The sequence below is a fragment of the Chionomys nivalis genome, chromosome 4, assembly GCF_950005125.1.
Source record: "Chionomys nivalis chromosome 4, mChiNiv1.1, whole genome shotgun sequence".
NCBI classification, from domain to species: Eukaryota; Metazoa; Chordata; class Mammalia; order Rodentia; family Cricetidae; genus Chionomys; species Chionomys nivalis.
In genome coordinates this window covers 44539688-44566723 of record NC_080089.1, presented here as the reverse complement: position 1 = coordinate 44566723, position 27036 = coordinate 44539688, and the positions used below count along the sequence as shown (strand labels likewise).

Below are 27036 nucleotides of genomic sequence, written 5' to 3'. Positions count from 1 at the left end.
AATGCACGTGGAAACTTTCTTCCCCATCTCCTCCTTTGTTTTGAAAAGGACCCCACAGCCTGTGCTGAGCCCTCCCTGGTGGAAACTCCGAGGGCCCTGTCTGTGGGAGGGAGGCTGTGCTCCCCTGAGGATGAAGGATGGGATTTTAGGGTTGGGCGGACTGGCCTGGGCTCCGGGTTTGGACAGCTGGTTCAGCAGACCTTCCTGGGGAATGCTGTATCCAGTCTTGCTCCCGAGCACAGGGGAAGCAGGTGGACCAGAAAGAGTCTGGCCTCGGGATCAGGCTTGGATGTTCGTCATGCTTGTGGCTGTTATAGTACTAGGTAGGGGATTAATGGCTGCCAGTTGTGGCCGAGCTTCATGAATTCTGACCCAGCTGTGGTTTTCATGGGTATTCCATGGACCACAAGCAGCAGCCCAACCCCCGTCGTCATAGTCATCATGGAGTCCCGGCTACACAGAGCTGTAGGGTACAGCAAACACTGAAGGTTTCCAGAGAGTGCGGTGAGAACTCCTGAGCTAGGGTACCACTTGGACCAATACTCCAGCCTGAAGGGCGATAAGCTGTCCCTCAGCCCAGCCAGGCTTGTAGTGGTGGAGAAATTTGGGGGGCCCAGGGCAGTGTGGCTGTGCTTCTTCAGGCTCTCTGCAACTCTCTGATCTCTGCCAACCCTCTCTTTCCCCACTCAGATCTGGGATCCACCCCATCCCCAAACTCTGCTGTGTTCTAGCACAGTGAGAATGAATCTGGGGATGGGAGCAGGATTTGAAAGCCCCAGACAGCTTCTACCTTCAGCCAAGGTTTCGAAAAGTGAGTACAAGCTTCTCCAGTGTTCCTGGCCTGACTCCCCCTCTCAGCACGGGCTGAACTTGCAAAGGGGAAGAGGGAGGAGAGGGCACAGCTAAGCTCAAGGCCTGGCTCGCCAGGGTTGGGATGCTTGGCTTTTGTAGTGCCATACAGCAAGGGCATTGCACCCTCCCTTCCGGAAGAAGTAGACCCAAGACCTAGACAGTTTCCACTCTCAGCTCCTCACTTTCAATTGGGGTGTCAGGAAGAGGCTTTGAAGACTCTTCTGCATCTTCCTATTCTGCTTTCTCAGGGTGTGTGTATGTGATTGACTGCTTGCCTGCTGCTCTGGAGGCATCGAGGCTCTATGTCCTATCTTAACCTGATACAGGGTCAGGCCCCAGCTGTCTGTCATCTTTCCTGTGTGGACAGGATACGCTCTCCTGTTCTCTCCCAGCTCTGGAGAATATGGGCCCCTTCATTTACTATCAGACTGTGGGAGCTTTTCTAGTTACGAGGGTGCTAAGATTTATTGATTGATTGATGATTGATTGATTGATTGATTGATTTTGAGACAGGCCTCACTATGTATCTCTGGCTGACCTGGAACTCACTGTGTAGACTAGGATGGCTTTGATTTCACAGTGATTCGCCTGCCTCTGCCTCCTCCGTGTTGGGACTAAAGATGTGTGCCACCTCCAGCAGAGTGTTTTTAAGAGCCAGGCTCTAAATTCTTCTGCCATTTAGCTGTGAGAATTTCTTAATTCTGTAGTCTCTTCTTATACCCTTGAAACAGATCGGGGACACATTCTAGCCTAGAAATACAAGTGAAACTTGGCTCTTCTTTCTCTGCTTCTCGAAGGAGAAACTAGGCCCAGAATGAGGGGAAAAGCTTGGTCAGGGGCTAGGGGCCCAGAAGGGAAGAGAGAGATACAGGGACGGAGAGACATGGATAGACAGACAGACTAAGAGGCAGAGCATCAGCGAGTGAGAGACAGAGACAACTGCAGGAGCTGATGCTGTTTTTGTTGAGTGGACTAAGGCCCCCTTGGGAGCAGTGGGCAAGAGGGGATAGGGCGGCAAGTGTGTTGGTTATTTTTTGGTCAACTTGACACAAACTGGAGTCATCTTGGAAGAGGAAACCTCAGTTAAGAAACTGTTTCCACCAGTTTGACATGTAATCAAGTCTTTGGAGCGTTTTCTTAATTAGTGGTTGATATAGGCAGACCCAGCCCACCGTGTGTAGAACCAGCGCTGGGGTGCTGATCCTGGGTTGCACAAGAAAGCAGGCTGAGTCAGTCATGGAGAGAAAGCCAGGAAGTAGCATTCCCCTGCGGCCTCTGCTTCAGTTCATGGCCCTGGGATCCTGCCTTGAGTTCCTGTTCTGACTTCCCTCAGTGTTGCAGTGTGACCTGGAAGTGTAAGATGAATTAACCCTTTCTCCCTCAAGCTGCTTTTGGCCGGTGTTCTATCCACAGCAGTAGAGAGCAAACAAGAGCACCCATGAAGCTTGTGTTGCCCACAGGATCAATGTAGATTCAGGTCCTGGGTCTGCCTGAACCAGAATCTGACCCCACGCTCCTAGCCCTATGTCTGCCCTTACCATCCTCCAAGGTGGTGGCGTTGATCTCACTGGATGAGGGCCCTGTGCCTGCCCGGTTGAAGGCCTGCACCACCACGCCATACTGAGCAAACTTCTTGAGGTTATCCAAGGTGTAGACCTCACTGTCCCCGGTGGCCTTCATCTCCACGATGCTGTACTGCCCATTGCTGCCAGGGCTGTTCTCCCGGTACCCAATCTGGTATCCCCGGATGACTCCATTCTGCAGCTCCTTCTTGGGTGCCTGTGGGTCAGGGAAGAGCCGAGGATGAAGACACGGTGATATTCTGAGATGACTTTGTTCTTAAAGCCAAGAACACATCATCAGTCTGTGCCTAGCCCTTTGAAGACTCCTGTTTCATTTAGATTGAACCGTGAGGTGTTTACCATGGCTTCTAGCCCTCTGTGAGCATGACACTGAGATGCCCACCCATCTTTTCACATAGCCCTTTATGCTGTTCTTGTCCCCACTCTGGTCTCTCTCCTTTGTCATGTCCTTGAGGAGAGGCCCCCTTTTTTATAAGACAACCCTTAGCTGTTAGTGGCTTGTTTAGGCCTCTGGTCAGAGGTCTGGTTTTTCCTCCCATGGCTTCTGACATTCTATAGAGTTTACTTCTGTGTTTGGATGTCTGCCGCAGCAGAATCTAATATCACGAAGATGAGATGTATTGACTCTTTACTGTTTTATCTCTGGTCTATAATGGGCCCTGATTACATATTTAGTGCATGTATGCATGTATGTATCACTAAACAGGGACATTACTTGTATGCTTAGGGACCTAGAAGAACTGGAACCTCAGACAAAAGTGATCTGAAGGAGAGAGGTGTAAGCAATGAATTTAAATAAAAGGAATGTCCTGTGATCCCTGTTCACACACGCTGGGATGGTCATTACTGATAAAAAATGATGTAGAAAAATCAGAACCCTGTTACAGGAATGTCAAGTACAACAGCAGTGCAAGCAATCTGGCTGTTTCTCAAGCAGGCAGACATTGAGTTACCACGTGATCCAGGTGGTCATACAATCCTCCTCAGTGTATTAACCTCGAAGGACTGAAATCAGGGACTTTGTTTCTTGGATATCTGTGTGCACAGCAGCGTCATTCACAAGAGATGAGTGGACCAGTGAGATGTGCCATATCTACACAGTGGAGCAGTATGCACCCAGGAAAGGGGAAATGCCTGCATAGGTTATTGAATTGATGAACTCAGACATTGTGCTGCGTAAAACTAGCCAGTCACAAAAGACAGGCTCCAGAAAGTTCCTGTTACAGAGGGTCCTGGACTAGGTGAATTCACAGAAAAAGAAAACAATAGCTTCTCTGGGTGGTGACGGTGCACACCTTTAATCCCAGCACTTGGAAGGCAGAAGCAGGGGGGATCTTGGTGAGTTCGAGGCCAGTGTAGTCTACAAGAGCTAGTTCCAGGACAGCTAGGGCTTTTACATAGAGAAATCCTGTCTTGGAAAACCGGAAAAAGAAAGAAAGAAAACAGAAGTTTCTAAGGAGCTAGAAGGAGGGGATAAGGAGTTCAGTTGAGGTGATGGGCAAGTATTGGAAATGGCTACACACCTCTATGAATGTTCTAATTGGCATGGAACTTTATTCTTTTTTCAATTAAAAAATTGTGTGGGGTGTGTTTGTGAAGGTATGTATATGTGAGGGTGTGCACATATGAAGAGACCTCAGGTTGACGCCCAGTGTCCTCCTCCATCACTCTCTACTTTATTTTTGGGATAGGATCTCTTATTGGTTGTTCTGGCCCTTGCTGTTTTGACTAAACCCAGGATCCTCTGGTCTCTGCTCTGCAGTACTGGGACTGCAGATGCGTTGGAGCATCAAGCTTCTATATGACTTTGGGGATCTGAGCCTGGGTCTTTTTGCTAACCCAGCAAGCACTTTACCCAGTGAACCACCTCCCCAGTGTCCTGAATAGCACTCTTAAACATAGATAGAAGGTATGAATTTTATACTAAAAAAACGAAGATAAAGACGAACCTAAACAAAGAGTGCTTGACTTCTGCCTGGCCCAGATCCTCAAGGAATGGGCTGGGTTGTCCCCAGACTCAGTGGCCAATGGTGGAAGTGTGATGAGGGAAGAGATGAATGCTCAGTGGTGCCCAGAGGGTGCTGGTGGGAATGAAGGACCAATCCCAGAGGGCCAGAAGAACAGAGCAAAGAATGTTCTCCTAGCATGAGTCCAGACTGGGAAATGTTCGCACCCCAGACTCAAGTCCTGTTACAAACTCTGCCACACACAATCATGCACATATACAACTGTCTTGAGAGAAAACATTGTAACATGAACACCAGTACACAGCAGGGTCTTATATGACCCCTACCCCCACATACAAGTGGCTGTGTAATTTGTGTCTATAAACACGTGTGTAGGTACTATAACCACATGTTCAGATCCTTCAGAATGCACATCCTAATCACCACATCTGCAGTTAGAACCACAAATAGAAACTGTCTTCTTTAGGGACTGGGCCTGCCCATCCTTAAATTGAGATAGAAAGCCACCTCTGTGCATAAGAAACCAGTTAGAACCAGCGTTTTGAAGACGATGAAGTTAATTTAAAAGCCCACCTTCTATTATACTAAAAAATAGTGAGATAAAAACAATTAAGTTCGTAAAACAGCCCCACTGTTTCTTTTAATTCAATGAATGTTTTAAATGAATTGCATTTTAAGCTCACTGTTAACTCAATAAAATTAAGTTTTTAATTTAACGTAATTGTTTTGAACTCACTAAATAGGTGTGTGCGCGTGTGTAATTGACTTGACTTTTTGCTATTGCCTGAATCATCTTCTCGCTGCACTTGGGCAGTTCTGCAGAAGTAGCCTGCAAGTGGGCAAACCTCTGCAGCTGGGGCTTGTGCATGCTCACACACACACTTAGATACCTATCAGAGGCACACACTCATCTTCAAGAGCACAATTCACGCAATGGCCACTACATACACTCTGCTACTGCATGGACACACAATCACATCATTGTACAATGCCACACTGCTTTGGACATCCAGGACCATGTATGCTGCCACGGTCTACCCCAGTACATAACACCTAGTGAGGCATCGTGTTACACACATGTACACTTGACCCAGGGCTGTCTATGGCCAGTTATACATCTCTGTACATATAATGCAGTGCTGTTTATACCACAATAGACACCTATACACATGACCTAGGGCCATCTAAGACATGATCTATGCTTGTGCATAAGGCCACAGCCACATATATTGGCAGAAGCCCTGGGCAAACACTCAGGTACCCTGATGTACATGTATATTTCAAAAATTTATACAAATTTTGACATACCTTCCCTCCTCTCTCTTTCACTCACTTTTTTTCTCTCCCCCCCTTTTCTCTTTCATTCCACATCTCCCTCCCTCCCAAACACACACATTCAGGGTTTAAATCAATCTTAACAATATTTCTCTGAAGCATTAAGGAATCAATAGGGCTGATTGCAAATTTATATCCTAAAGCAGGGGTGATCCATCCCACGGAGAGTCTTAAAGTGGACTGACTTATCTTCAAGCGAATCTTTATTTTTCATTAATCTGTTCTCAGCGTTAAAAAAAAAAAATCCCCACGAGAAGTCAGTCCCTAAATTTATTGACTTGCTGGCTCATTCTGAAGTTCTAACTTTCTAATCAATTTTATTTTTCATTATGAGACTTTGGAGAAATAAATTTGATTCTAAATTTTTATCGACCTTTGGGTCAGAGCTTTGTAGCAAAACACCTGGGTGTTTTACATGGTTCTCAGGCTCCACCTCTGGGCTCCCTCTTTGTAATCCCAAGAAATGAGTTCAGAGCTAAGATGCTGACAAGATGAGGTGGAACTGGGCTTTACCTTCAGCTTCTGGAGAAAGCTCCTGAGCCTGGATCTGAATCTAGAGGACTTTTTCTAGGGGGCGTGTCTGCGAGGGATTTCTAAGATCAGGTTGATAGAGATGCGAAGACTCAGCCTAAACGTGAGTAGCTCCATTCATGGATGTGGGGAGACACATGAAGATGCAGACAGTGAGCTGAGGACCAGCCTTCCTCACTGTTTGCTGACCGTGGGTGTGACCTTCTGTGACTTCCCCCCATGATGGACTGAACCCTCACACTCTGAGCCCAAACCAACTCCTCCATCCTTAGTTGCCGATGTCAGATATTTTACCACAACAAGGAAAGAAGATGATACAAGTTAGGACATCTTCTGCCATTTCTCTGGGGAGGAAAGAGTCTTGGCCGCTGCTGTGTGAGTATGTGCACACACGTGTGGTCATGGCCATTGATGGGAAAGTGTCCTTCTCACATTCTTCCATGTTCAAGTTGACCCTCTTGAAGGGTCCAGATAGGGGGCTAATACCACTTGGGTTTTCTGGTTAGGAGTTAGAGTGGTAACAGAGCATTAGAAAACTGATTCCCCACAAACATGTAGCCACTCCAAGGTCCGCTGTCAAGACTAGAATGTACCTAGAAGTCTAAGGCCAGGTTCAAAGTTCTTTGCCCAATAACTGTTCAGTATACTGCAGTGGAGAGATGGGTCTGGGAGTCCCATCTGTGTGCTTTGGTTTCTGTCTTACACCTGAGCAACTATAATCACCTCAAATCTTGACATCCTTGGTTTCCTCAGCTGGATGTTGATGAAGACACCATTCAGGGTACTTTCTTTTTTGGTCATTTTTATCATTTCATATTATCATTCATAGGGAGAGGATTAGATAAATTTGGTAGGAGCAAGCACTGGGGGCTGAACGCTGCAGAGTTTCAGGAAGGCATGGAGTCACTGGGTCATCGGCTCATGTGGAGAGATAGAGAACAAGGCCAGAGTTCCCGAAAAGTACCCTGACTCTTGGTTCTGCTCATCTCTTGGCTCATCAGTGGAGTCTCTCCTAAGGCATCCTTAAGAGGCAGCTGCCTCCGCTGCCCGAGTTCTCAGCCCCTTAGCACTGACTGAAGAGCACACTGGTCACTGGCTTTTTCCCTCTGAAGCTTCCCTAAGCCTAGAAGACCAGCTAATGGTTTTCAGTATTTCTGAAATAATCCTGGGATGGAGAGATGGCTCAGTGTGTAAAGGCACTTGCTGCTGAGCTAGATGTATCCCAAGGACCCAACTGACTCCTGTAGGTTGTTTTCTGACCCCTGCTCTCTGCACGTGTGTTATTTGACACCTGAGTGTGCATGCATTTGTGTGCAGGAGCACACACATACAGATACATAAACACACATACAGACACACAGAGACACACAGACACACACAGATACATAAACACACATACAGACACACACATACAGATACACAGATATATAAACACACATACAGACACAGACACACACAGATACATAAACACACATACAGACACACACATACAGACACACAGATACATAAACACACATACAGACACACACATACAGACACACAGATACATAAACACACATACAGACACACAGACACACAGACACACACAGACACACACATACAGACACACACAGACACACAGATACATAAACACACATACAGACACAGACACACATAAAGACACACACAGATACATAAACACACATACAGACACACACAGAGATACACACACACAGACACACACACACACTCACCTCTGATTTTACCCTGATGCTTTAGAAGGAGAACTTTGCACAAAGTCAAACCCACTTCCTACTCTTTTATACCACGTTGGGTTTAAGGATGGGCTGGTAAGTGGGCAGAACCACAAGGCACTATCAAGTTCTTTATCTCATCCCTTGCCGGAGGCCAGGGTGAAAGGGAGCAAGGATTGAGAAGGGACCTTCCCTTTTTACCTTTCTCTCCTCCCACTCTTCAGATACCACTGGATCCAGTGAAAAAATAAGCATGGGTATTGTATGAAGAGAAACTCATGAGCCTGCTGGGTAGAGGAAAGGCAGACAAGATGGCATCTCACTTACCTTCCAGGTCACTTGGATGCTCTGTGAAGTCACTGGTTGCAAGGTGACATCCATAGGGGGACCGTCAGGAGCTGGGTACACAGAAGAAGCAACACTGAGTCACATCTGGTAGAGGAAACAATCCTGTGTCCTCATGTCAGCCTGGAGGACTGCTGAGGAGGGAGAAGTAGCTGATCTTCAGAGCAGGACAAGGCAATTATCCCTTTATGATCATTTGTAACATTGCACACATATGTCTTCAGCATGTTCCTGCATTGTTTTGTTTCACAATAACGCATGTAAGAAAATACATCAATAGAAATCATATTTAAACTTTTATTAAAAATCTGGGGTAGGCCAGGTAGTGGTGGCACACACTTTTAATCCCAGCGCTTGGGAGGCAGAGATAGGAGAATCTCTGTGAGGTTGAGGCCAGCCTGGTCTAGAAGAGCTAGTTTCAGAACAGCTAGGTATGCAGAGAAACCCTGTCCCAGAAAACCAAACCAAACCAAAAACCAAACCAAACCAAAATCCAGGACTAGGTGAATAGCTCAGTCAGGGGTTTGAATTGCAATTCCGAGGACCAAGTTCCATCCCCAGAACCCATGTGAGAAACTCTGAGTGCAGCCAACCTGGAGGACTCCTGAGTGTACACTTGTGACCTCCACTACTGGACAGGCAGATGCTGGTGGATCCCTGGGCTTGTTGGCCAGCCAGCTTAGTCTGTTTGGTAGATTTCAGGACTATCTTCTGACCCCTACATACACCCACGTACAAGGACATGTGCACCTTCCCCCACCTTCCAACACTATGATAAAGGTCACTGGCCCGGGGAACCTAGACTTCATGTTTTGTAAAGTCGGAGCACCTTTCCCACACAGGCTGGATCCCTGGGAAACAGGGCAGGACCACGGACAGCTCCCTAAAGCCAAGAGGCAAACAAAACAACCATAAAACTATAAAACAAAACAACCCTACCTTCTCGGAAAAACTCTGACCTCTTATGATGCAAAAATGTATTTCCGTTGATGGAGGTGCTTGATGTCCATGATTCTCAAGACCATGGGCAGTGGGGGCAGAGGACTGGATAGGTACTCACCAGCCTCTTCCGTGCTGATAGTAAGCTCCTTACTCGGCTCGCTGCGGCCAATCTTGTTGAAGGAGTACATGCGGATGCTGTACACAGATGCTGGGTGCAAGTCCACGATGTTGGCCTGGTTAATGGTTGGGGAAATGTTGCGTGTGGACTGCTTAAAATCCCAGGAATCTGGAAAAGAGACAGCCATTTTGAAGCACATCCTTGCATATTATGAGACCTGTCCCTAACCCAGAAAAAGTATCAGCCTATCTCAGTTCCAGCTTGGATGCCAGAGGGGTCCGGTTCACAGTGACAGCAGAGAGCCTTAATAACTTACTATAGAGGGTCCATTCTAAGGGGCTCTGGATGGGAGAAGCCAGACTTCCCTTTGTCTTCACAATGTGTGAGCTAAACTACAGACAGGGTCGGAGAGGACATGTTCTATTGTCTGCTGAAGCCAACACTTGTTTGTTATCCCTGGGGTCTGATGGATAGTGTCTTTCTTATGACATCTTTTGGGACAACTGTGACTCACCTATGGTGACTGTGAGATACCCCATTTACCCAGTATCCCTGTGGGGATGGGGAAGCAAGGACTCTTCCCCTCCCTCCTGCTCTCTGCTTCTGTATCTCTCTACCTTGTGCATCTGTGCAATGATTTGAGACGTGTGAGGTTGTGGGGTGGGGAGAGGGGCAAGAGCAAGTGTGAGAGTGCGTAGCCCATCCCCACCCTCTTTCCTGTACCAGCAACAAAAACGAAAAGCGTCAGAGTCTTCAGAATGAGGGACCAACAAAAGGATTAACATGTTCACAATTCAATTCATCCAAGGAGACTGGCAGTCCGTTCCAGAGCTAATGTTTAGCAAAATTGTAGAACATGGAAAATGCCAGATAAATGCAACTCAGGGATCCTGTGCCTGCAGACATTATGCATCTCCAGACGAGCTTAGCCTTTCATCCGTGCTGGCTGAGTCCCTACTAGGGGACCCTCGAGCAAGATGGAGAGGGGCTGCAGCTAGAGTGGTGGCTGAGCCAGGACCTTCTCAACCCAGAGGGCTTGACCAGGTGTCCCTTTAACGCTTCTGGGAAAAAAGGGTAAAGACCAAGGAAGCAAGCTCATAGTAGGGCTTTAAAGGGCTCCCAGGCACGCTCAGATACCCCTGCTCACTCTAATCGTTTGTGCTTAGAGATACACTGCGGCCGGCAGTGTCCTGAAGAAAATCTCAGTGGAAAAGACGAAGTCACATCTCTAAGGTTCGGCTCCAAAGGCAGGAAAGGATGCTACAATTGTAGGCAGATTTTAAGAGGCCATTTTTATGCATGTGTGTTTGTGTGCCTGTGTGCACCCACACGAGTTTGCATGCGTGTGGAGGCCAGAGGACAATCTCAGTGTTCCTCAATCTCTTTCCACCACAGTTTTTTTGAGACATGGGTTCTCATTGAACCTAGAACTTTCTATTAGGTTAGACTGGTTGGCTCGCAAGTCCCAGAGATCCACCTGGGTTTTTGTTGTTGTTTTTGTTGTTGCCTCCCTCGGTGATGGGTTGCAAGTGCATGACACTGTGCTTGATATTTGTATGCCGTGTCTGAGGATTGAACTCTGGCCCTCATGTAAGACAAGCATGCTACTGAGTGAGCCCTTAAGAAGATACTTAAAGCTTTTATTACATTTAAATAAAGAAATAGGTGAAATGTGTGTGTGTGTGTGTGTGTGTGTGTGTGCATACAGGCAGGCCTCATGTGCATATGGAAGCTAGAGGACAACTTGCAGGAAGCAGTTTTCTCCACCATGTGGGTTCTAGGGATCAAAAGATCATCAGGCTTGTTGGGAGTACCTCTACTCACTGAGCCAGCTTGTAACCCCCAAATGCACACATATCCACATACATAAGTACATATATACACATACATACACACACATACATACATACATACAATAAGACATACATATATACACATACATACATAGCCTGAATACATCCTAACTCTATCCTTTCAATTCTGGTTAAATGAGATCTTGATGCCTTTAAAACACAGCTCTCAGCTGCACAGGCTTAGCATCTGTAAAGGGCATCGGCCCAACTCCCATCTGTAGTTTTGCATTTAATTCATCGGTTGCTGGAGCCAAACCAGCAACATGGCAGGCTGTAGATGCTCAGAAACACATTATTTTCTGCTTGTCTTTAAAAACACCCCAGCCACCCAGAGAGTCACTCTGTAGCTGACAGGTGAAGCCAGAATTGCAAATAGCAGGCTGTACCTGCCGCAGACACCTCTTTGATTTGGGATGGAACAGACTGGCCATGCGGAGGCAGGTGCTCATGGCTCTGTATGTGGGGCCCTGGGAGCCGGTGCCAGCTCACAAATCACATCGGGCTTGCCTGTGTTTACGGGAGCAGGGGAATGATCAGAAGTCAGAGCATTCATTTTTGATGAGTGCAGGCAGAGGGAAGAGCTTTGTGGGATGTGACTGAAAACAGGGGCCACAAAGAGGCCCTGACATCTACCAGGCACCTGTGTGGTGCCAGGGGCAGCTCCGGATGGCTTAAATGCACATTCCTGACTCCGTGTGCCTTCCTCTGACAGCGGTGCTGTATCTCCAACATCGCCAAGTCCCATCTCCTACTTGGCCTGTCGCTTGTCAATCCCCCCTCAGCCCTCTCTTGGCTTCACTTGTCAGTCTCCCCTCTGTCTCTTCTTTTCTGAAATGCTCCTCCCCTGGCTGTCTAAGAAAGCTCTTGAATTTCTTCTTTCTTGGGTCTGTTTTGGTGTCTTTCTGCAAATGCCGCCTCCTTCCTACCACCTGCGGACACGTTCTTCCGGGCTCCATCCAAGCTCCTCTCGCACCATCTCCTCTCACACCCAGGCTTCCCAGGGGCCATTCTGGACTTTCCCCTGTCTCCTTTGCTATCAAGTCTGATAGTTTTTATGCCCCAGGTAGCTCTTGATTACATACGGGCTCTCTCCCGCAATGTCTCTAACCCAGGCTGTACTACTGTCACTCTTCCATGTCTCTCCTAGTCCTTTCTCCAGCCAACTGTGAGTCTCTTGCCCCCGTTTACCTGTTCTGGACCCCACAGCTGTCATTCATTCTGCACATACAGCCGAGCCTCTCTCTAAGGCATGTACTCTACTCTGGCACCGAGATTGTTCCTTCTAAAATGTAAATCTGACCCTGCCACCTCCTCTCATGAAATTCTTCAGTCCCTTCCCCTTGCTACTGGGTGAAGAAGAAGTTCACAGTAAGACAAGGCTCCATAATCCTAGCTCGTGTCCATCGCTCCCCAGACTCATATAGAGCCCTCATCACAGCCACGCCACAGCATCTCACTTTTGGGGCTCACTGTTCTAGGGGCATTACTCAAGAAGGTACCCTGTCCCTGAAGACAGAAGCAATGTCTAAGGCTTTGGGTTCTCACCCCCACTTTGCAAGTACTGAATTCTCAAAACCCGTTGCTGGCTTTTAGATCAGAGCCACCTTTTTGGACTTTTACTTTGGATTTAGAGTCCTTCTGTATCTTGTCTCTCCCTCCCCTGTCTTCCTCAGCTGTCAATCACAGGAAGGCAGGGAAGGAGCTGTTCCAGACAGCAGTTCCTTTCCTTCTCTTGTCCGATGTTTCCAGGAAGATTTGACCTTGTGTTCCCACATTAATTTTGATGCTGGTTTGAAACACCTCTCTCCTAATGCAGCCGAGTCAGGCTTAGAGGGCTCTCCCGAATTCCCAGACTAGAACATGGCCATCCCCCTGATGCTAAACAGTTGAACTTGGAGGCCTATTTTCTTCTGTTCCCTCCTCTGCTCTCTGGGAACATTGCACTGGATTTGGTGAATATTGTCTCTTTTAATATTCCCTTTCATATGTGCCTGCCTTGCCCAGATTAACATATTTCATTAAGGGCTCTCTCTTCCTTTCTTCATCAAAGGGTTTATGATGCAAAATATTCTTCTTAAAGCTAAGGAAGTGGCTGGGGAGATGGCTGTGCCTTCTGCTCTGAAGGCTGCTCGCTAAAAGGAGCCTGGGCTTTGGCCGTTATAGGAGTCACTTCCCTGCAGAAGGCTCAGGGAGGAAGGAAGAGATGCCTCAAGGGGAACACAAATCTGGTCTGTGTGTCTGATTCTTCTCCTGCATCACAGCTCGGAAGCCCACCCCCTGCATGGACTCCCCCAGTGACACGGACACCCTCTGGATCCCAGCAGCAACTGACAATGTCTCAGTACCAGCCGCACCCCAGTTCCCGCAGTACGGTACGCTAAACCATGTTGACTTCCACCCTGGGGTCAGTACAGCCCCCAAGCTGGCTGGCCCACCAGGCAGTCTCTGGGCTTTGAAGGCTGTCCTCAGAGAAGCCCCACCCTGCTCTGGGCTTGGTGAACAGAGGCGAATGTGGCATCTGCATCTTTCAGGGTGTGCGGTGCCATCTGATAGATTTGTGTGGACGGCACTATTTATCATTCAGCGTTCATGTATTATTACTCTGCTGCCTGGGGCCGGGAAAAGACAGCGTGAACATGATGGCTTAGAAAGGGCAGGCTTGGTAATTTCCCTTGGAAAATTAGCATGATGAGCAATGTGGCAGAAAACCTGGCCAAGGTGCAGGGCACAGTGAGCAGATGGTCGAGACCCAGCTTGGGTGTGGTCTGGGGCAGGAGCAGGAGGGAGGGAGGGCAAACAAGGCTTTTCTATATATGTCACAATGCTCCCTTCATCCTCACAACTTCCCTGAGAATGAAGGATTTCTGTCTCTACTTTGCAAAGGGGTACCCAAGGGTTAGGGCTCCTGAGCTTTGCCTAGCATCCAAGAGACCCTGGGTTGTTCAGTCCCCAATACACAAAACAAAACAAAACAAAACAAAAGCAAAAAATCTGTTTGCTGTGTGTGGTGGTGCACACTCATAACCTTAGCATTTGGGAGGCCAAGGCAGGGGGATAACAAGTTTGAGGCTAGCCTGAGCTCTACAGAGAGTTCTGGGCAAACCTGACTTAAAGGAACGAGCTTGTCTCAAATATCACCCTACCTTTTAAGAAAAAATGAAGGGAGATGCTCAAAGTTGCTCAAAAATACTTGCTAAATGCCATACAACTCTGCTATTTGGTCACTCCAAGCCTGAAGATTTAAGAATGACTGTCATCTCCCCATTCCATAGGTGCAAAGAGGTGAGGTTAGATACAACACACACACACGCATGCACATGCTCATGCATACAAGCACACACGCACATAAATGCACATACAAACATGCCCACTTCCTTCTTCCTTTGAGTCATTCTTCTGTTCCCTTGGATACAGTCCTCCATTCTTATGTAATACAGTTAACTGTGAATTGCATTTGATTGGATAGTGATTCTGGAAGTGTGTGTGTGTGTGTGTGTGTGTGTGTGTGTATACGTGCATGCAGTTTGTATACCCATTCCAAGGGCAACATTCTGCTTCCTAATTCATTCTCTTTTTCTACTCCATGACTTTTGCATGATTCTGGGGGCAGGGGAAAGATTGGCACTTGGTCCATGTGGCTGACTGACAGACACACATATTTTAGCCTGCAAGTCCTATTTGGACTCTAAACTGCCACATAAGGTGTTTGAGTTATAGGGGGAGGGGAACTTACATTTGTCAAGGGCTCCCTCTAGCCTTATGCCAGCTGCTTCTAGATTTCTCCACAATCTTCCCCCATTAGACATTCTTTATTCTGCACCCACTTTTAGAGGCAGGGAAGCTGTGCCTTGCTCACACCCTTTGTCTGTCTCAATGACAAGCTGAAGTTCTCATGGACCTATTGCTCTCAAATGCCAGGATGTGCTACATGCCTATCTGGGGTGCTTCTTCTCCAGGCCTCCAGTTTTCTAAGTGTGCAAAGCCCTGTGGAAAGACTCCTGTGAAGCTCAGCTCCAGCTTTCCCTTCCTGTCCAGTTTACACTTGATGGTTCTCCTGTCCTGGGCTGAGCTATGCAGTTCCTCACCCTGTAAAGAGAGACAGATAGGATGGGGCAGGGAGGGAGATGCGGACATGTTTTAAGAATGTTTCCTTGGCTGCCTCTCTTCTGTTTCTTCTCCCAGATAGGTGATGGTCTTGGTGGTCCCCAGCTGAGCAGTGCCTCAGGAAGGGTTTCCATACATTAAAGAGGTTTGTGTGGGAAGCAGGGAATAGGCAAGAGTGCAGTCAGGGAGAAGGGCAGAGTAGGTTACAAGGAACACAGGAGAGGGGAGACAAGATCTCTCAGGCACTCATTACCCACCCCAGATGTGAGCCCAGTTGGGGGATGGAGTGGGTATCACTGCGTGGAGATGACGTGTGCTTCTGGGGGGCCTGGGCTCAGCTTCAGGCGAAGCCTAGACTCAGACTCCTTACCCCTCTGCCTCTTTACTGTCGTCACCTGCAGAGCGGCAGCACCTCTTTGTTCTGGTACCGGATGTCAGGTTTTAGCAGGCATCCATCCCTGGGGTGGTGAGGCTGTGCTGGGAGCTCAGACACAGTGGTTCTACCTGGTGGAAGTTGAGCTTGGAGGCTGTCCTCCCTCGCTTGCTCCAATGCACACCCGCAGTCATAGTGCCATGCCCATGATTGGGGTTTGTGAAGCCTGGGCTATGCCTTGCCTGGCTCTGCCCTTCTCTCTTCTCTACAGGTAGTGTGTCCTATCTTAGTCCACTTGACCTAACTTAGTGAGTCATCCACAAGGGGCCAGGCGGGGGCCCTTTTTGATGATCCTTGACCGAGCTGCAGCCCCCACTTTGCATTCAGTGTGATCCCTGGGTGTCTATTTGCAGCTAGACTGGAAGTTCCCAAGGGTAGGACTCCTTTGGGTAGAGGCTTGTATAGGAGATGAGGTGACACACCTTAGGTAGGCAGCAACTCCAGAGCACATCAGAGATGCACTCTCCAGTGTCCGCCTTCAGCTCTGTCATCATCACAGGACTGTGAGAGGTGTTGCAAGGAATATGGGGAAGAGGACTGACCAATCAGGAGGCAAGGCTGGTCAGCCAAATTCAGCTATTGTGCCACATGGGGCAGGAAGGATCTAGGTGGTACAACCTGAGAGCTAAGCTAGGATTCAGTAGGTAAGCGGGGGTTGGCAGGAGAAGGTCAGAAGAGGGAAGAGAAGGCCTGAGGTCCCCAGACTACTACTACCTTTTATTTTTAGCCATATAGTGAAACCAGTATAGGCCCTTGGTACCAGATTCCAAAGTTGCAAAAAGGGCCAGAGAAGCCTGGTTTTCTTCTCACTCCTGCCCTGGAGTCGTATGTTTATCCTCTTGCTCCCTCTACTTCCCCCCGCCATTTCCACTGCTTGGCCAAGGGGTCCATCATGGGTTTTGTACCTCCTGGGTACCTGGTGTTGACTCTGCCCAACAGTGCCTCACAGAGATGTGGCGGTGGCATAGAGCCTGTGGGCTGCAGAGGAGGGGTCTGGGAGCAGGGACTCAGTGACCCAACCTCACTGATCTCCAAACCAAGACCATCCAGGTGACACTGCAAAGCCATGCCACCCCCACAGAGGCAGCCCACAGTCCCGCACTCAGCACTTGTCAATCAGACCTACACTGGAGAACCTTGGTCCACCAGGGTGTCTCAGTCTGCACCCTAGCTTCTTAGACTAGCCACTCTCCTCTCCTTTGGAAGCCGCAGATTTCTGTCCACCGGAGAGCGCCAATGAGTCTGCCTTAGGTTGGTGCTGCCCCATTGGAGAGGCACAGGCAGGCTGTGTACCACAAGGGGCCACAGTAGGCAAACACTCATAATCTGTCCCAGCACCTACCTGATTTATTCTTTTTTTTTTTTTAGATTTATTTATTATGTATACAGCATTCTGCCTGCATGTATGTCTGAACATCAGAAGAGAGCATCAGATTTTATCATAGATGGTTGTGAGCCACCATCTCACAAGGTTGCTGGGAATTGAACTCAGGACCTCTGGAAGAGCAGTCAGTGCTCTTAACCTCTGAGCCATCTCTCCAGCCCCCTACCTGATTTATTCTTGTACTCAATATCGAAGCCGGTGATGATGCTGTTTCCATCAAACCTCTGAGTCCAGCGCAGGTTCATGCTCCGGGCTTTCACCTCTCGAATCTCCAGCTCTGGGGGGTCAGGGGGCTCTGGGCCATGATGAAAGAGGAACAAAGGTGAGATAGTAGCATGCAGCTTATCTGTGGGCTCTGAGCCCTAGGGCAGGCAGAAGGGCAGGCAGGCGGGAGAATGTACCTTGCACCGTGAGCTGGATCAAGCCCCGGTCCTCCCCATACGAGTTGATAGCATGGCAGCTGAAGAACACGGAGTCCCCACGGTCAGCTGGCTTGAGCTGAGACAGGACGAGCAGGAGCAGAAAATATTCAGAGGGGGACCATCTAGGTGGTGACTGGGGGGGAGGTTCAGAGGGCCTCTATCAAGGGTTTATCTTCCCAGAAGGTTTGAGATGGTCATATAGAGGAACTCAAGCAAGGAGGAAGGGTCATGAAAGAGGCTTGGCAGGGGTGTCCCCAAGGAGAAGAGAAGAGGCTCAGGAAGCCCAGGCAAGAAAGAGGGGTTGAGGAGCCCACACAACGATGGCTGTGGTGGTCAGAAAGGAGACAGGCTGAGGTTCTGAAGTAGATATTCCCGGGTAGAAAGGAGCAACATGTGGGAATGGTAGGTATTTTGTGAGGTACAGGATAGGGCTCTCAATCACCCCGTTTACCTAATGTAATGGGGTCCCCTGGTCTCGGGAATGAGTACCCACCTTAAGCGTGGAGACCACTTCATCACCATTGTCCTTGGTGGCAATGGCATACCGCATGACTCGGTCTGGGTCGATGACCGTGTCCCCCTTCTCCCAGCGGATGATGATGGGCCGCTCGCCCCGCGCGGTGCAGTTCAGCTCCTTGGCATGACCCTTGATGGCAATGGTGGTGTTGGGGTGGGAGGTGATCATGGCTGGGACTGGGAGAGAGGAGGCAAGGGGCTGTGAATACCCCAAGACCAGCCTGGGGGAGGTGCCTGTGTGACAGAAGCCCTGGTCCCCACTCTGTCCTATCTCTGCCCGGCTGTCTCAAATCCCAGTGCCCCAGCACCATCCACAAATCCTGCCCTGGATGTCCCACCCGCTAGGCTCTGCTCTTCACTGCCCAGTTTCAGAGGGTCTCCTCCTAAGGAAGGGCACCCTGCTGCCATGCCTGGCACTTTCCTCCTTCTCTTACGCTTCCAGGACCCTTCTTAGAAGCACCAGCTTTTCATATGCATAGCATAGTTACAAAAAAAAAAAACCCAGTTATACTGAAATACAGTTATGCAAATATTAAAAACACTAACAAGCAAACTTTGGATATTGTTTATCACACATCAATATGTTTTGCTCTTATTCTTTATGAGATAAGATCTGGCAGCAGGCCTTATAATTACTGTCTTATATTACCATGCTTTTGTAGCGGTGATGAGCACTAATGCTATTTTGAGAGATCTACAATAAATATGACATGACATGAAAATATCTGTGTATTTCTATGGGTGACAGTCACACACACCGTTACTGCTGTGGTTTGTAGCTTCTGTTCACAGGAAATGACTAAATCTCAGTTAGAGGCTAACATAAAAAAAGATGTGATTTCTCCACACTCAAATCTATTGCCCCATTGAATCAGCTCTGTAGATGTTCAGGGTCTCAGTGGCCCTCAGGTTCAGGATCACACTCTAAGGCCAGGGTCTCTGCTTGTTAGAGTGGCTGAGGTATGTTTAGCTTGTTCCGCGGGAGGTCTGGATATGACGTTATAAAAGACCTTCCAGCAATGCTATTAGGATTTACCAGATCCTGCCCCAACTGCCGACCATATGGTTTTACCAAGGCATAACCAAGTTCCTCAACGGTCCTCAGGAGGTCCCCTCCACTCTCCTGGCAAGGAACCTTACCAACACCAGGGCCTCCTCAGGACTTGTGTGTCTTGACCAGAAACAGGGAGGGGAGTTAACATAGTCTCTGAAGTCTTGGCTCCTGCCCTCTGTAAAACCCAAACCAACATGTGCTGGGCTCTCAGACCATTGTGAGACACTGTGCCAGGCCTTGGGTATAAATGCTGCAACACACCCAGTTCTGACCTAGATGGAGGGACTGGGAAGACAGATGTATTTGTGGGCGACAGGAACACAGGAGACATCTGAGGACTGTTCTAGGCATGTACAGGAAGGCGTGGCACGCTTGCCACAAACATTCACTAAGACCTAGCATATGGAGTCTGCTCACACTACGTTCTGCCGATCAGAGAGAAGCTGGCCTTTGATTGCCATTGGCTTGTCATGCAATGGTGCATAAAGAGACCCTGGTTTCTCTTGTTTCAGAACTTGGTCCGCTGGCACAAAGTCTGTTCCTTTCCAGTGGCTCCTCTTATTCCTCTGCTCCCCCCAGTGTCCTCCTGGATTGCTGTCCATTTCTTGTTTTATTTTCATGTTGTGCATGCATGAGTATTTGTGTGTGTGAGTGTGTGTGCACGTGCATGAGTGTGTGTATGTGAGTGTGTGTATATGCATGCTTGAGAGTATATGAGTGAGTGTATGTATGTGAGTGTGTGTATATGCGTGCTTGAGAGTGTATGCGTGAGTGTATGTATGTGAGTGTGTGTGCATGCATGAGAGTATGTGTGTGAGTGTATGTGAGTACATGTGTGTGTGTGTGTGCACGTGCGTGCGCGCTCACGCATGTGCCCATGCAGAGGCCAGAGATTGATGTCAGGTGTTGAACCTGGAGCTCATTGATTAGGCCAGCCAGTCTGGCCAGCTAATCCTAGGGACCCTCCTGCCTCCAATGGCAGGCATACCACCATGCTCAGTTTTTTAAATGGGTTCTAGGGAATCAAACTCAGGTCCTCTTGCTTGTGCAGCAAGTACTTTACCAACAGAGTTATCTCTCCAGCCATAGCCCTTCTTCCAGTTTTAATGACTAGCCCAGACACTGATCATTCCAACAAAGTCTTCCGAGACATCTGGCTTTTACGACCAAAGGAGCCTTTGGAGAAAGGAAGGGTGGGCCTGGAGGGATGCAACCTCAGATACCAACTGAGGGTGAAGGGATGATCTGAACAGGTGCAGGAAGGTGGAGGGCAGCATCTGCTCCCTCAGGCTCCCTGAGGTCTCACCTCACAGCCAGCTCTTTTCACTCAGGCCTCCATGTGCAGGATCTGAGGTGGGGTGGGGGTGGGGCAGCCCTAGCCCCAGGCCCCCTGTACCAATGTCTCAGCACATTCCCTAGTCCCGACTCATCAAATAATGAAGCAGATAAACTTTATAATGCACGACATTACACCAGAATATACAATAAAATGCGAAAGACAAATAACGAGGTGTAAGTTATAATGAAGAAAAAGCCTGCAGTCAGAGACATCCAAGTATGAATTATTGACTAAGGTTTTACACTCTCAAGGATGTGCGCAGGAATATTTTTCCATCAAAGATTTGCATAATTCACTCGTATAAACCTGGGTGGAATATAGAGTGAGATTTTACATCGACAAGTCGAGCCTTGCACTGCAGATGCCTCCAAGTTTTACAGGAGGGTGGGAATGCTGGGGTGGGGGAGACCCAGCTGCTTCTGCAATACCCGCAGGGAATGAGCAAGGCCGGAATCTGAGCCACTAGGTCTAGGGCCTGAGGTAGTTGGGAAAGAGGCGATCCTGTGTGTGTGTGTGTGTGTGTGTGTGTGTGTACAAAAGGGAGGATGAGGGTAGTGTCAGGATTAGTGCAGGTCAAAGCAAAGTCTGGGAAGGTGATGGGGAGGAAGAATCTTTGGGAAAGTCCCCCAACTCTGAGCCACACTGAGAAGCTTGCTTATCTACTCCCTGCCTTCCACACCGGCATGCAGTACCCTGTGTAAAGTCACTGTCTATCCAGATGCAGCTTCGTGCCAGGACCTGAACCTTGCCAAGTGGAGCTCAGATCTGTTTTCAGACTCTACCCACCCTGTAGTTGGCACACCTTTGAGCAGCGTACAACCTGTACACCCACTCCAGGACACTTGGCTTTCCAATCAGGGTTACCCAGAGCCAGACAAGTGGGTAGCCAGAGGCAGCGGGGTCCCCAGAGATCTTTGGCTTCTCAGCTCTGCATAGCAACAATATCAGGGCTGGTTCCCTATATTCTCGTTGGCTAGATGTGTTTATAGTAACAAGTGCCTGGCAAGACACCCCAAGGCTCTTCCTACTGCTAGCCCAGGGAAGCTATTGAAGGCAAGGAGGAGGGGAGTTTGAAGGGTTTGGGGGCCAGGAGGCCTAGGCTCTAGTCTTGCCACTATGAGCTTTTTAGGCTTCAACACATTTAAGTTAACTTCTGTGTCCCACAGAATGGCAGTGGGGACACAATGAATGTCCATGTACCGGTACAGTACCAGTACAACCAGGCTCTAAACACCAGCCCCCCAGACACACGCTTTAAGGGAAGCATTAGCTCGACCCATGTGCACCAAATTCCTCGCTTAAAACGTTTCTGGCAGACGATTCCACAGAATTAGAGCGGCCAGATAAAGATCAGCTCCGCTAAGTCTGCATCCACCAGCCACAGGCACTGCTGAGTATCTGAAACATGGTGGGGAGAACTGAGAGGAATCACAAATGTAAAAGAGATACCAGGTCTTAGAAAAGTAAAAAGAAGAGAAATGCAAACTACCTCACTTACATTTTTATATTGATGATATGTGTTGATGCGCTAGAGAGATTGAGGGAAATGAATGGCAGGATTACAACTCATACATGGGGAGAAGCTAGGCTGTTAAGGGAAGCGATTTGTCCAAGGCTACTCTGCTAGCCAGAGCAGTGCATCTGAAAAGAGGCAGACAGCTGAGCACAGTGGGGTACACCTGTAAATCCAGCTTATTGGGGTGGGGATGCTGAGGCAGGAGGATTGTTTGAGACAGCTTGAGTAATACAGCGAGGGCCATGAAGAAGAAGGAGGATGTGGAGAAGGTGGAGGAGGAAGAGAATCTAGAGGAGGAGAGATGAGAGAGAGAGAGAGAGAGAGAGAGAGAGAGAGAGAATATCACAATGCCAAGTTCCTCATGAAATTCCGTCTTGTTCTGAGTTTTTACTGAGTTTTCACTGGCAGAGAGCATTGACGGGGTGGGAGCTGGGGGTGGGGAATAGGGCTGAGGCCAACTTCACTCACACTGGAAATGGAATTTGCAACCCACAGAGAATGAGGAGACCCCGGAAAGGACAGAAAGGCAGCCCTCCTGCTTGACCCGAGAGAAACTTAGTAGCTTGGCTGCCTTGGGAGTAGTGAGCTCCCTGCGCTGGATCTAGGCAGACAGCTATGGCTGTTACAGAGAAGGGTTGGTGAGGCCAGATTGAGGCACAACTCTGGGCCCTGGAGCTGTGTTTTGCTCAGGAGAAAGGGGAAGACACCCTGGAAAACAGCTCACTGTTTGGAGAAGGGACTTGAGGCCCTGTCTTCTGGCACATAGGAATCTCCAGCCCCTCTTGGGCCCTGTCTACCTGTCAGCCAGCAAACTGTAATAAAGAGCTCCACCTCCGTTCTCTCTCCCAGGCTCTGTCTCATCCTTTAAGGGTCAGGTGTCCTCCATTGTCCTCCTGTTGCTGATGGGGCTGATGGACAGCCAGGTTTAACAAGTCAACAACCCTCTCAAACCCACCATAGAGAGAATGGGGTCAGCAAATGTTGACCCATTTGCTCTCCTTGCCTGTCTTCCTCCCACTCACGCACATGCACACACACACACACACACACACACACTTCTGTGGCCCTCTGTGGTGATAAGCTTGCCATGTGACAGCATATTCTGTATGCTTTCCATAAGTGACCTCCTCAGAGGGACTCTGTGCCACTGTCCCCTGCAGTGAGGTCCAGTGCCCACTGTTTCTTCACTAGCTCCATGGCCTCCTTGGCACCTACAGTGCTCTGGATGCAGTGAGTCATTGCTTCATTTTCAGTTAGCTCTCCTGGTGCCAACCTCAGGAAATGAGTCTCATTGGCCCCATTCTTTAGACGGGAACCCGAGGCTTCCAGCAGGGCCTAGTCACCCTCAGAACTGTGCTGACGGGAGCTGGGCACCTCTTACCATCTGTCTGTCTGCTCTCCTTGCCCATGGTCTCTGGTTTTCAGAAGTGGAATTGAGTTGTCACCAAACATTGTGGCCTCTATGTTCTTGCTGGTATAGCCTCAGTGTATGACCCTGGGGAGCGAGGGAGGGATCCCAGATTTAGGGGACCCAGACAGAAGGCATAGGACAGAGTCCTGGGCAGATAAGCTAATGATAGCTGTGGGATCGTCACACTGGTTCCCTAAAGACGGGAGGTGACCCTGAGAGACTCCTGGTGGGCAGCAGGCCCATCCACTTGAAGTTTCCTATCCCTATGCGGTCAAGTTACACTTGAGTGTCCAGCATGGGACAAACAGCCGTAGAGGGCACAGCAGCAGCTTGGCAGATTCCAGGTCCTTCCCTGATTCCACATCTATCACATGGGGTCACTTCTCCTGCAAGGCATCCCAGCTGGACATGCTCTCCTGCATGCTATCTCCTAGGTCTGAAGGGAAGACTCCTGTGCAGAAGTCTCTGTAGGCCCCAGCCTATAAAGAGGAATTTCTGTGGTGCTCTGTGACTCCCTCTTCCCCCACCCCTCAGGCAGCCTTGATAGGCGATGGAGCTCCCCCAGGCTCCATTTACCCCCAGGCAGGCCTGTAGATCTAAATTCTGGGCCTCTTCCTGGTCCCGTGGGGCCTTAATGGCATGTGCAGTAGAGAGCAGAGAAGGATCTAGAACAGGGGGACCCTGACTGCAGAGAGTGGCCATCCCTCCCTGGGATCCAGAGCCCTCCCCGGGACTGCCAGCCCAGGAGAGAGGAAATCAATTTCAGAAACAGGACAGTTGTCGGAATCTGAAGTTACCGGGTCTGTCTGTGAAATTACTCTCAGGCTGGCTCCTGTTGCCCCTGAGGTTCTGCCCAGATCAACCGCCATTTACATTTTAATTTGATTTGAGAGGCCGATAGATTCTTAAAACACCATGAGACAGTCGCTTACCACATACTTTGTTTGCCATCAACCTCAGGCTTGGAGGTAGTTTTTTTTTTTTTTTTTTTTTTTTTTGGCAGGGTTTCTCTGTTTTGTAGCTTTGATTGTCTGGAACTTACTGTGTATGTGTAAGGCTGGTCTCAAACACGCAGAGATCTGCCTACTTCTGCCTCCCAGGAGCTAGGAAGTGGTCCTGAGTCCTCAGCCTTTGCATTATGGACTAAACTTTGCTTTGTTTCCCAGCTCCCTGCATTTCCTCAGGTCTCAATTCCTAAGCGGGGACGGGTCTAGTCCTTTAGGACGGGTCTAGTCCTTCAGGATGGGTCTAGTCCTTCAGGACGGGTCTAGTCCTTCAGTTTGCGGAACACCTCGTTATGTTTGATGAGAGTCTCACTCTTTACTTCAAAGGAGGACAGACCAGGATCTACTGCCCCTACCATGTAGTCATATCATGGGGACCCGCAAAGAGGAGATCAAGCTCCCGGGGGTCCACCATGTCCCTTCATGCAGTGTTAACCTAGAAGTCTCCGTCCTGGTTGCATCCACACACCCCCTGGATGAGTTTTGGGAAGAGTTCAGAAGAAGGCAGAAAGCGGGAGGTGCATAAGATATGTAGGGGGTGAGGGGGTAGGCAGAGGCCAGCCCTTATATGGTGGGGCTGGGGCAGGAGCAGGGACAATGAGGCAGGCTCCCTCCTTGGCTGGTTTCCTCCCTCCCTCTCCTCTTTGGTGATGGGAGCTCAGCTGCTGTTTCTGACAGTCCTTAAGCCACTGGGGAGGGAACGTTCGGCTATGAATACCCAGTGGAGAAGCGCTGCCCTGCGGGGAGAATGGGAAGAAACCGACCACAATGGCCCAGTTGTTGGAGGCTGAGGGGCTGACAGGGAGGCTCTTTGGTGCCCAAATGTGATTTGATTGAGGGTTTACTGTGCACCAGGCACTGGGAAGGAAGATACTGAATCCTTACAGAAGGGGAGACTAAGGTTTAGAGGAACCAATAGGCTATGGTTGCTCAGCCAGTAAATGGAGGTCAGAGTCCATCTCAGGAAACTTGCTGGTCCTGTGACACTGGACAGAGGAAGAGGCTGGGGTGAGGGTTGGGGACAGGCAGAATAGGTGCCTGACACTAGTAAGCCAGGGTGACTGGTGACTGGTGGAGGCTGACTTGGGGAAAATGAATTAGTCTTGGAATTGGGGAGCAAGGATGCAAGTCTGCTCTCCCAGACAGGTATTCTGCAGAGGGTCCAGGAAGTTTGCATACCTGTTGACACTTGAGAACTATTATGAAGCTTAATAACTCATCATAAGGCATGTAGCTCAGTCAGTAGAGCCTCGTATGTGTAGAGCCCTGGACTCAATCCTCAGCACTGTATAGACTGAGCAGAGTAGTACAGGAGGCAGGAAGATCAGAGCCATCTTCAGTTAAATAGCGAGTCTGAGCCACATGAGACACTATTTGAACAACAACCCCCCAAAAGCAAAGCCAATAACCCTATCATGGTGCAGACCCAACCCTTAGAGGTTGTGACTTAATGGGTCAGGGTGGGGCCACTCTCAGCTTGTTGGTCCTTACATGACCAGAGTAAAGAACCATAGGGTTGGTTCCTCAGACAGGAAGTCCCCAAAGCCATCAAAATTGGAAGCGTGACCACAAAGTCAGTGCTCACTGCCACCAAGGGAGGACCTTGGCTTTTGCAGGATTTCTGAGAATGCAACTGCACTCTCTGCAGATCTCTCCCCGGTCCTTCTGCGGAAAAGGATGGCTTAGGGAGATGAAATGGCTCCAAGAAGTCCTCCTCTCTGCCCTCAGGTAGACTCAGCTCTCAGAGGCAGCAGGTGCCTTGGAGCAAAGCTCAGAGCTCTGTACGCCCACCCTGTCAGGGGAGAAAGTGTTCCCCTCTCTCTGGGGCTCTCAGAGATTTCTGTTTTCCAAAGGATTACAAGCAGCCTGAGAGGTGAGGGAGACTCCTTCCCCTCAGACCTAGTCTTTTCTCCTCCCTCCCTCCAAAGCTTGTGTCCCCTCCATGTTAACAAGCTCCCTGACAAGAACAGGACCTGCTTGGCAGTCTGAGATAAGCCACCACAAAGGGGCATCGTTGGCACGCTGGGAGGTGGGAACAGTTTCCACTCCGCCACTTAGCTCAGCTTCAGTGGCAGCCCAGCTCAGCAAGCTTCCCCTGGGACAGCCTGGGAGGGGGGGGGGGGTGGTGCCTTCTGCTGCCTGCTTTGTTTCCAGTTCTTAAAGAGCCAGGCCATGGCGTTGTTAATTTGATTGCACCCGCTCCGGCTTCTTGTCGCCCCTGATTAGGCAAGCTCCACCTGAAGTGTGAGATTAGTTCAAATTGTGTGGCAGCAACCAGCCCGGCAGTGGTGAACAGGCAGGAAGGAGCCTGGGGAGCTTGCAGGCCCCCAAGACTCCAGCTATCCATGGCCTAAGGATGCAGGCATTAGGACTCTCACGGGAAGAGTGTGTATACATGCAAAAGGGGTGCTGAACTCTGCGTCCTTGAGAAGGGTGGGAACTTGTAGCCTCAAACTGCAGGCCTGTCTCTGACGCATGGAGGGTGCAGCTGCTGCCCTCAGTCCCACCAGGCCTTCCTCTGTCCAGCTATAAAATGGGGCAGTTACTTCTTCTCTTGGCCGCTGGCCAAGGTGTGCAAAAGCAGAAGTAGGGTG

The 27036-nt window shown here is 49.3% G+C and overlaps 1 protein-coding gene across 1 annotated transcript in view; it reads right to left on the bottom strand.

Annotated features, from left to right (window-relative positions):
• Positions 1 to 27036, bottom strand: part of Dscaml1 (DS cell adhesion molecule like 1) — a 325942-nt gene that overhangs the window by 29763 nt on the left and 269143 nt on the right. Inside the window, exons 12-17 of the mRNA XM_057767042.1 lie at positions 18096 to 18295; positions 17582 to 17678; positions 17347 to 17475; positions 9407 to 9574; positions 8329 to 8399; positions 2391 to 2631 (exon numbers count right to left, since the gene is read on the bottom strand). Of these exons, the coding sequence (XP_057623025.1) occupies positions 2391 to 2631; positions 8329 to 8399; positions 9407 to 9574; positions 17347 to 17475; positions 17582 to 17678; positions 18096 to 18295 (906 nt within the window). The remainder of the gene's footprint in view (positions 1 to 2390; positions 2632 to 8328; positions 8400 to 9406; positions 9575 to 17346; positions 17476 to 17581; positions 17679 to 18095; positions 18296 to 27036) is intronic.